The 11,165-nt window shown below is 46.5% G+C and overlaps 1 protein-coding gene across 1 annotated transcript; it reads left to right on the top strand.

The window, feature by feature from the left end:
- Window positions 1-9,335: 9,335 nt before the first annotated feature.
- LOC124223713 (piggyBac transposable element-derived protein 4-like) lies at window positions 9,336-10,922 on the top strand. The gene has a single exon (XM_046635946.2). The coding sequence runs from the start codon at window positions 9,336-9,338 to the stop codon at window positions 10,920-10,922; it is 1,587 nt and encodes a 528-aa protein (XP_046491902.2).
- The last annotated feature ends 243 nt before the right edge of the window (window positions 10,923-11,165 follow it).

Here is an 11,165-nt window from a genome sequence, read left to right as displayed (position 1 = left end):
ACCACCAAAGTAACCATGCGATCATCAATCGCAATCCTACAGTCATCCACCAAACGCAAGACGGCTGATTGCGTTGCCATACCCTCACGAAACCCATTTTGACGTGGATCGAGATAATTACCGCGCGCAAGATGCACCGCGAGTTGATCATATACTATCCGTTCAAGCACTTCAGAGAGCGAGCAGAGAAGCGATATTGGCCTAAAATATGACGAGCCAGTGGGATCGCGAACCTTCGCTATAGGCACGACAATTGAGGATTTCCACAACAAAGGAACCGATGCTGTTGTTAGTAGAGAGTTCAGAAAATATACAATCAGCGGCATCAGTAGATCTTTTAATGTCTTAAACGCCTGTATCGGAAGGTTATCAGGGCCACATGCACGAGTTGTAATACGTGACAGCGCACTGTTGACACATCTGTTCGTGATCGGTGAGAAGATGAAGGATTCTATCTGCCTCTCGGCAAGGTTCTGTACCACTGGGCAATCATACCGCACAGTCACAGTACTAGACAGAAAGTGTTCATTAAGATCATCGACAGTAATCCCACTAGGTGAAGCAGCCGGTGGTTTTTTACACTTGGCAAGACCAAGGTTCTCCATCTCACGCCAAAACGATCGCGCACCACCACAAGTATTGAACCGCTCTTGTATGTAAGTAGTCTTGGCGGCTGCTAAAGCACGCTTCACATCTCTACGGTACGCGACGTATTCGGCGAAAACTTCCACACTGCGGGATCTCTTAAAGGACCGGTAACAGGCATTGCGCTTTTTCATCAGACTTCTGATATCTAGCGATATCCAAGGCGCGGGTGATCGCCGCAAAGTAAATTCCCTGACAGGAACAGCACAATCTAGTACCTTATTCGTAAAGTTATTGAATATTGACAACCGTTCATCCATTGAGGGCAGCAACGCAAACTGTGAGAAGTCAAACGTAGATAAGGCAGTAGAAGCAGCATCAAAATCGACACGATCCCACGCCGGTATCGAATAACACGCGCCTCTTGCTTGGGCACACCATACCTGACTGCAGCATATATAAGATCATGCCCTGAGAGAAATGGACTCGACGATTGACCCCAGGACTCAAGAAGATTAATATTGTTAGTAGCGCATATATCGAGCCAGGTATCAGAGGTGGCAGTATGGTGAGTGGGCTGCATTGGCACGATATCATACCCCTGCGACGCAAAAAATTCACTGAGGTGAACCGAGTCATAAGCTGCAGATATCAGATCCGCATTGAAGTCACCAAGAACACACGAAAATTTATATCGAGATTGTTGCCGAACAAGTTCATCCTCAAACATATCGAGATGACCAACTTTAGGAGGTCTATGTACGACCGCGGATAGAAACTTCATTCCAGCATCAGCGCTAACTTCTATTAGAAGGTATTCAGGATATCCATCCTCTGGAAGAGCAGCGGACGTAGCAACCGTTGCAGAGCAAAGCTTCTGGTGCACAAAGAAGGCAACTCCACCCCCATGTCGCCCTCGACGATCAACCCTGTGCAGCCTGTAAGATGGTAACATAACCTGTACGTCCAATACCCGGTCGTTGAGCCAGGTTTTGGAGTCAGCAATCACGTGGTATGAGTTTAACCGAAAGAACTCGCGAAATTCATCAATGTGGGCAGGCAGTAACTGGGCATTAAGGCAGCAGACATTGAGGAGCTCCGGGCGGGTCAGTGAGCGCTTAGGTTTGAGAACAGTCGCAGGTGTGAGTCATTGTAGGGCTCGGGTTAGGATCGACAAGTCGGAAGAAGGCTGCAAGCGTAACGGTTTGATCCCCGGTCCAGGCCGAACAAACAACGCAGCATCAGTTATCCACACAGACCTCGGGCTTAGCGACGGGAACTTCTTCAAGATCTGACTCCGATATCGGTGAAGTTGCACAGGATGCCTTTTATTAATATAAACCTTTCGGTTCGAGAGGGTGGCATTAATTTCTGCAGCTCGGAGTTGAGGCTTGAGCTTCTTAGCCGCAATTACTTGATCGCACCAGGCAGGAGACCCAAGGATTAACAGAAGAGGACGCGCAGTGAAGGCAGGAGGAGAGCCAGGAGCAGTTGCATCCAAACGCAAGGTTGAAGCACCAGGGGCACTCTGATCTCTATAGCGGCCCATTCGTTCGAAGCGGATTATGGCATCAGGAGGCAGCTGTATATTAAGAGCCGCTAGCAGTTTGGTCAATATTTCATCTAGACGCTCGCGATCACCACCATCTCGAATCCCTGTAATAATTAGGTGGTTCGTGTTGTGGGACCGAAGCTCGAGCGCTACCTGGTAAACGGAAAGGTTACTAGACCTAGGGCGTTTGCCGGCCCACGGCATTGCGTCGAGCACGCTCAACCCGTACACACGTGTAGCCTCCATTATTCTACCTCCAGAGAACCCAGTGAAACCTAAAACATGGTGTCAGAAGTGTCGAATTCAACAAACACTTCTCGGAATCAAGGGGAAACAACAGTCTCATCGTATAGTAGCCGTGAACTAAGCCCCAGCACGGTTGAAATACACCAAGCAAGATGGGTGATCCTGCCCCCGTAATCCAAGTTAACGCCAGCGTAGCTAACCTTCTGCAACTTCCAAACAACTTCGACTTCTCAAAACCAGAAACGTGGCCCACCTGGAAAAAACGTTTCATGAGATATTTAAACGTAGCAGCCCTGACGGTGAAACCAGCAGTGGAGAAGATCGACCTCTTGCTGTACGCGATGGGAGAAAAAAGTGAGGAGATCTATATGCAAGTGATGCCAGAGCCCTGTTGAGAAAGTGAGTTTATCAAACTCGTATCTCCCGCGCCTGCGTGCGCTGTAAGGGAGGTGCAGTGTGTGTGGTTGACGAGAGGAGCGCTGGTGTGCACGGATGTGCCTAGAGCGTTTTAGTCTTCCGGCGAAGGAGAGCGAGTAACTACGTCGTTTGCTTATGTATCAATAAAGTTTATTATCGAGTTTCATCCAAACATTATCGTCAACTAATTAATACGGAAACCTTTTCCTTCTCATCCGAAATATCCCAACAGGTTATGGGCCCAGGACGTTTCGAGAGGAATTGTGTATTAATCAGTTATTTTTCGTCGTGTTGCTAGGCGAAAATGTCGGACGATTTTTCGGTGAGACGCGTCGAGAAGCTCGATGGCTCGAATTTCCTAACGTGGAAATTTGAGATGAAGGCAGTGTTTCGAGCGGCAAAAGTGCATTGTGTCGTGGACGGTTCGGACGTGCCGGCGGCGGAGGCCACAGCGGCGGTAAAGAGCGCGTGGGAAGAGAAAGATGCGAAAGCGAAAGTGCTGATCTCGACTTCGATCGAGAGGTCGCAGTTGATTTCTCTTATAACGTGCAGAACCGCGAAAGAAATGTGGGACGCGTTGTCTGGACAGTACGAACAAACGTCGTCGTCGAGCAAGTTGCATTTGCTAAACAAGTTTCACGCGTATCGAATGGAATCGGGTGACACGGTGGTGCAACATGTTGCGAAAATTAAAAATATGGCGTTGCAACTAAGGAATGTCGGTGCAGTAGTGCCCGACGACACCGTGATGGCGAAAATTCTTTCGGGTTTGCCACCGAGTTACAACGGGTTTCAGACGGCGTGGGACAATATCGACAGTGCGAAACAAACGATTCAAAGCTTAACAGAGCGACTCGTGCGCGAGGAATCAAGGCACGTGACGAGTGGTGACGCAGTCGAGGTATTGGCCGCGATCAAGAGCGGCGGTACGAAGAAAAAAACGCAGAGCTCGAAACCAAAGAAGGACCTGAAAAACATAAAGTGTTTTAAGTGTCACGAAAAAGGCCATTTGCAACGTGACTGCCCTCGGAAGACCAGTGGTGGGGGAAAAGCCAAAGATGGAGATGAAACAAAGAAGTTTGTGCTCGTGGCGAACGTGAAAAATGGTGGATTGACGACGTCGAATGGACGCGTCGGTATCTCAGACGAACAAGTGCGACGCTTACTCGAGGTCGATAAAGCAGAAACCTGGATTAGCGACAGTGGGGCTTCTCGTCATCTTATTTATCGGCGTGAGTGGTTCGTAAATCTCCACACGGGTGTTGGTGGCTCGGTCGTACTCGGTAACGGCTACGAGTGTAACATCGAGGGAGAGGGCGATATCAAACTCGAAGCTTTTGTCGATGGTCGATGGAATTCTATGCGGTTCGAGAAAGTGTTGTATGTTCCGGAGATGAAGAAAAATCTGTTAGCGTTGGGAGCCTGTGCCAAGAAAGGTTGTTTCATCGGGATCGACGAGGAGAGTGTAACAGTGACGTTGAAGGACGAAATAGTGATGACTGGTGTGGGTCTCGGCAATTCGATTTATCAAATGCTTGGTCGCGTGGTGTTACCGACAGAGTCGATGGAAGTAAATGTATCGACGGCCGATCTGAAAAAGTGGCATGAGCGTTTAGGACATGTTGGTGCGCGTGCTCTCGAGGACATGGTGAAAAATGAACGTGTGACTGGCGTGAAGCTAAAGAACGTCGGAAAATTTTTCTGTGAGCCCTGTCAGCTTGGAAAAGCACACCGAAAGCCGTTTAAAGAGAGTTCGAGGTCGCGAGAACTGAAGCCGGGTGAGTGCGTGCATACCGACGTGTGTGGACCGATGCAGGTGAATTCACAGGGTGGCGCTAGCTATTTCGTTACGTTCATCGACGAAGCTTCGAATATTTGTCATGTGGACTTTCTTCGTCACAAGGATGAAGTGCTCGAAAAATTCAAGGCTTACGATAAAATGGTCGAGAACAAGTTCGGTGCGAAGCTGAAGATCGTGAGGTCGGACAATGGCGGTGAATATAAGAACAAAAGGTTTGCCGCGTACCTGAAAGAACGAGGGATAGTTATGGAAAATTCAGCACCACACACGCCGGAACAAAACGGGAAGGCCGAGAGAGCAAATCGTACGATTTTTGAGAGTGCGAGGACGATGCTTCGGGCGACGAATTTTCCCAAGGCACTGTGGGCTGAAGCCGTGAGTACGGCGGTCTATATTCTCAACAGGACGACCCATTCGAGCAGAGAAAATATAAAAACAGCGTTCGAAGAGTGGACCGGAAGGAAGCCAGAGCTGGGACACGTACGAGTTTTCGGGTCGATTGCGTATGCGCATATCCCGAAACAATCTCGCAAGAAGCTCGACGACAAGGCGAAAAAGTTGGTACTGGTGGGATACCAGGACGAATCCTCGAACTATCGATTGTACGATCTAAAGAAGAAATCGATAGTTGTGTCTCGCGATGTCGTGTTTAACGAAACTTTTGCTGACGAGAGTACGAGCTTGGGCGAGTCCGAAGAAGAGTCGCTGAAATTCAGTAAAGAAAACGAGGCGTCTGATGGATCTGACGTGGAAGCTGAGTGCGACGAGCAGCGAGAGGGTCAACGCAACGAACAGCCGAACGAGGAAGCAGAGGCCGAGGATCGTGGAGAACCTGTCGGACGTCAACTCAGGGATCGGAGACTGATTCGACCGCCCAACAGGTATCTAGACGACATTGATTTTGCAGAGTGCAAGGCACCTACAACATTCCGAGAGGCTGTAAACGGACCTGATGGGGCAAAATGGTCGGAGGCCATTAATCAGGAGCTGCTCGCTCACGATGAAAACCGAACTTGGACCGTGGTCGACAAGAAGTCGAACAATAAACTGATAGACTCAAAATGGGTGTTCAAGGTCGTTCAGGGGTCAGCAACGGGTGAGTGTCGATACAAGGCACGTCTGCGCGCCCGAGGTTTATTGCAGCGAGAGGGTGTAGATTACAATGAGACGTTCGTGCCCGTCATTTGTTATGACTCTCTTCGGGCATTTCTGGCAAAGACGACACAAGAGGATCACGAGCTGGCACAGTTCGACGTCTGCACGGCCTTTCTCTACGGCGAACTCGAAGAGGACATTTTTATGAAAATTCCCGAGGGCCTTATCGTCGAAAGAAGTGCGGAAGGGCGTGGCGAATATGTGTGCAAATAAAACAAGTCGCTCTACGGATTGAAACAGGCACCCAGGTGCTGGAACTTCAAATTTACTGAATTTTTAAAGAAATTCAGTTTCTCCCAGGGTAGTGCGGATCAGTGCATATTTAAGGGGTGCGTCGAGAATGAGAATGTCTTCCTGGCATTGTTTGTCGACGATGGCCTCGTGGCTGCGAAAACGAATCAAGTGCTCGGTGTCGTGCTAGACCACTTAAAGAGTACGTTTAAGATAACAATCGGTGACGCGTCGCGATTCGTAGGCTTGCAGATCGAACGAAATCGTGTTAAGAAATCGATGTTCGTACACCAGTACGAGTATGCTGAAAAAATGTTAGAAAAGTTTGGTATGCTGGATGCGAAAAGTGTGTGTGTGCCTGCTGATCCTAATGTCACGTTGTATCCGGTAGAGCATGAAAACGAGTGTGTGGATGTGCCGTATCGAGAAGCGGTCGGGTCACTAATGTTTTTAGCGGTTGTATCTCGTCCCGATATCGCGTTTGCGGTTGATCTAGTCTCGAAGTACCTGAATAAACATAGTCGCGCGCAGTGGATGGCTGCAAAGAGAATCTTCGCTTATCTAGTCGGTACACGGGGACGAGGTATACTTTACAAGAGTGGCGGAAATGAATCAGAGCTAATCGGGTATTGTGATGCTGATTTTGCGGACGACATAGAAACGCGTCGATCGACGACCGGGTACGCGTTTATGTTCGCAAACGGGTTAGTTTCGTGGTCGAGCCAGCGGCAGAAAATTGTAACGCTTAGCACCACGGAGTCGGAGTACGTGGCTGCGACAGCTGCTGCACGTGAGGCTGTTTGGCTAAGGAAATTATTCGAAGAGCTCGGTGTGCAAAATAGTAAACCGACGGTAATCTGGATCGACAATCAAAGCGCGATTAAGCTTGCAAAAAATTCAGAGTACCATAAGCGCACAAAACACATAGACATTAAGTTTCATTATGTACGTGAGAAAGTAGCTAGTCGAGACATCGAAGTGAAATATTTCCTACTGAGGGCCAAAGAGCCGATATATTTACTAAAGCGTTGCCGAGAAAGCAATTTCAGTTGTTGTCTAGTCTGTTAGCAATAACGAGTTCTCAAACGGTGAGTGTGTTGAGAAAGTGAGTTTATCAAACTCGTATCTCCCGCGCCTGCGTGCGCTGTAAAGGAGGTGCAGTGTGTGTGGTTGACGAGAGGAGCGCTGGTGTGCACGGATGTCCGTAGAGCGTTTTAGTCTTCCGGCGAAGGAGAGCGAGTAACCACGTCGTTTGCTTATGTATCAATAAAGTTTATTATCGAGTTTCATCCAAACATTATCGTCAACTAATTAATACGGAAACCTTTTCCTTCTCATCCGAAATATCCCAACAAGCCCGACGGTAAGAGTTTTGAAGACGTGATGCAATCCTTCACGGACTATTTCGAGCCAAAGAAAAACGTTGTCTTCGAGAGGTCTCGTTTCAACTCTCGATCTCAGCTCGCCGGAGAAACAGTCGACCAATACGTCACAGCGTTGCACGTTATGACGGAAAAGTGCAATTATGGTCAGCTAAGGGACGAGTTAATTAGAGACCGCATCGTCATGGGGCTAACCGACACGCGAACAAAAGAGCGCTTGCAACTCAAGTCCGACCTAACCTTAGATTCCGCCGTGACTATCGCTGGCCAAACCGAAGATCAGCGTCGGCAAGTAAAATCTCTACCGGCAGCTCCCGAAGTCATCGACATCGATAGAGTGAAAGTTGTCACCGGCGGTGGCCAACCCTCCGCGCCGAAAGGACGAAATACGGATTGTTCGAGATGCGGCCTGAAATTCCACAGAAACAACAAATGTCCAGCGCTAACCTCAAAATGTCGCAGCTGCGGAAAGATCGGTCATTGGGACAAAGTCTGCCGATCAAAATCGGTGAATCTTGCACAAGCCGCAACGAGCGAGGTTACAGAAGAAGAAGAAGAAGAGACCAGCAATGTTTATTTCCTGGGGAACGTCTCGCAAAGCGGAAGCAACAATGACTTCGACGCGGATGCCTTCATCGTCGATTTTCAGCAGAGCAGAAAATTCCACATAAATACGGGGGCAGACATAACCTGTGTGAAATACTGCGACGTCCCAGTAAGCGAGCTAGGTAAGATAATTCCAAAAACAAATGAATGTGCAGGGTCCCGATGGGAAATATTTAGACGTAGTCGGAGTGCTGCTCGTAACGATAAGAATCAACAGTCTTGCTAAACAGGTGCGATGTTGCATAATAAAAAACCTTCGGAAGAACCTTTTCGGAAAAGACGCGATTAAAATCTTTTATCTGGTGCGAATAATGGGCCCGCTCCAGGCTAGTGAAAATTCGTCGGTGCACATCGAGCAAGAATTTTCGGAAATTTTCAAGGGCCTCGGAAATTTCAAGCAAGAATTTAAAATCCATCTAAAGCGCGATACTATTCCGTTCAGCCACTCAGTCCCTCGATCAGTACCGATACCGCTGCTTCCTAAGTTAAAGAACGAATTAGCCAAGATGGAAAAAGACGATGTAATAGAGCGCGTAAAAGAGCCGACAAAGTGGTGTAGCCCTATAGTTTGCATTCCGAAAGGCGAAACGGTTAGAGTTTGCGGAGATTACACTCAGGTCAATAAGAACATACTAAGGCCTGATTTTACCAGATAAAGTTGGATCGAGACAGCCAAGAACTAACGACTTTCATTACCCCGTTAGGGAGATATGCGTTTAAAAGATTACCGTTCGGAATAAATTCAGCGCCAGACTTGTTCGCGGAGGTCTTTTTAAGAATTTTTGACGACATGGCAAACGTAATCGTTCACATGGACGATATACTGATCTATGGGGAATCCATGGAGCAGCACGACGCGACCTTGAGAAAGGCTCTGAAACGTATCAGTAAGGAAGGAATAACGCGAAATCAGTCAAAATGTATAATCGGCGTGCAAGAGGTGCAGTTTCTTGGGCACCTAGTCTCAGCTCAGGGCATAAAATTTTTGCCAGAAAGAGTTTCGGCCATACAAAATTCTCCGGAGCCTATAAACAAAACATCCTTAACACGTTGAGCGCCACGCGTATTTCTAAGACAATCCCGTTCAGGCCACGCGCGCCGCTTCGATTGAAGAGCTGGTATTGAAGGACCGGTGTTTCCGATCGCAGTAGAACATTGTGTACGTTTGGAACGTGATACCTATAGTCATTGATTCAACGAGTTACGCGCCAAGTCTGTTTTGTTTTCCTTACCGCTTGGCGCGCCCATATAAGATTTCTTCGAAATGGATGCGTGGCCGGTATTCCCTTTGCGACAAACCAGTTCATTACAGTTCTTGGCTCCGTGCAGACAAAAATTTTCTTTAGCCCTGAGCGTCAAAATGTCAGTCCGAGAGTGTGAAAGCGACAGCAGCAATGAAATTATTTTTGCTAGAAAACGGCCTAGAATGGATGTATTTTTATCCTCTGACGAGGAGGAGGAGATTGTTGAGGAATGGCATGACCCGAGAGGCAATCAGCCAAAGATTGTACCATTTACACATCCTTCGAGGTTTGTAAGGGAGCATATAGGATCAGATATAGCCGTAGAAACCAGCTATCAATTATTTGTGCCGGATGAACTGATCGAGCAAATTGCCGAACAAACAAATTTATATACAGCACAGAAAATAGAAGCTGGATACACGCAGCGCTTGGCAAAGTGGACAGAAACAAGTACGTCTGAAATAAAGAGATTTTTTGGACTCGTCCTATGGATGGGATTAGTAAAATTGCCGGCCATACATCATTATTGGTCTAATGATCCTGCCTATTTGCAAACGTTTGCAAAAGCGGTCATGTCAAGGAACCGATTTGAATTATTACTAAGAATGCTACATTTTGTAGACAACGAAAAAGATAATGGTTCCAATCGTTTAAATAAAATACAACCAATTATAGACATTTTGGAGACCAATTACAAAAAATATTACAATCCGACCGAGGACATATGTATTGACGAATCCTTGATTCCATTTCGTGGCCGCATTGTATTTAGGCAGTATTTAAAACAAAAGTGCCATAAATATGGAATTAAAATATTTAAGTTGTGCTGTGGATCGGGATACACCTATGCTCTCCGCGTATACACAGGGAAAACTTTAGAAAAAGAAAAAACTACGCCCACTAATATTGTAATGTCTCTTTGCGAAGATTTGTTTGATAAGGGGCACACGCTCTATACGGACAACTGGTACACAAGTTTAGAATTAGCCGAAAAATTAATTAGTAAAAACACCCATTTAGTGGGAACATTACGTACAAATCGAAGAGGAAATTCGCACCAAGTGCTTTCAACAAAATTAAAACGAGGAGAAATAATAGCAAAGGAAAATAACCAGGGGATAACTATTTTGAAGTGGAAAGATAAAAAAGACATCCTAGCTCTATCGACAAAGCACTCGTCAGAAATGGTGAATGTTGAATGCCGATTCGGAAGCCAGATCAAGCCACAAATTATAGTAGACTACAACAGACAAAAGTCAGCTGTCGACTTATCCGACCAAATGAACGCCTACAACAATCCATTACGCAAGTCTCTAAAATGGTATAGAAAAATAGCTTTCGAATTGTTATTAAATACTACGGTTGTACATAGTTACATTCTATATAAAAATATTACGAAGCAGAAAATTAGCATTACCGAATTTCGGAAAAAATTAGCAGTCCATCTTACAAGTTGTGACAAAGAAAACATTTCACCGAGCAGAATTGCAAGAAGATCCGGAAAAAAACACAAACTCGAAAGAAAATCGGGAAAAGTCTCTGAAGTTCGAAAGTACTGTAAATTATGTTATGACAAAAATGTAAGAAAAGATGGTAGAGTGATGGCAAGGAGAAAGATCAAGCGTGTTGTAACATTTTGTGATACTTGTGAAGGAAAACCATTTTTATGTTTGCCATGTTACAATGAATCCCATTTCCTGTAATGATACCAAATTAAGTAAATTTTAAATAAATTTTCTGTAATTCCGTAAAATAGTGTAAAATTTTATAGTTCTCATGTTACACGCTGTCAGCCACCGATGGGTGACGCGGCCTAAACGGAAAGTCTAGTGTCAGCCACCGATGGCTGACGCGGCCTAAACGGAAAGTCTAGTGTCAGCCACCGTTGGCTGACATGGCGCTCAACGTGTTAATGCAATTCCTCGGCATGGTCAATTTTGCCGCAA

This window comes from Neodiprion pinetum, chromosome 7 (assembly GCF_021155775.2).
Source record: "Neodiprion pinetum isolate iyNeoPine1 chromosome 7, iyNeoPine1.2, whole genome shotgun sequence".
Lineage (NCBI taxonomy): Eukaryota > Metazoa > Arthropoda > Insecta > Hymenoptera > Diprionidae > Neodiprion > Neodiprion pinetum.
This window is presented reverse-complemented; position numbering and strand designations above follow the sequence as displayed.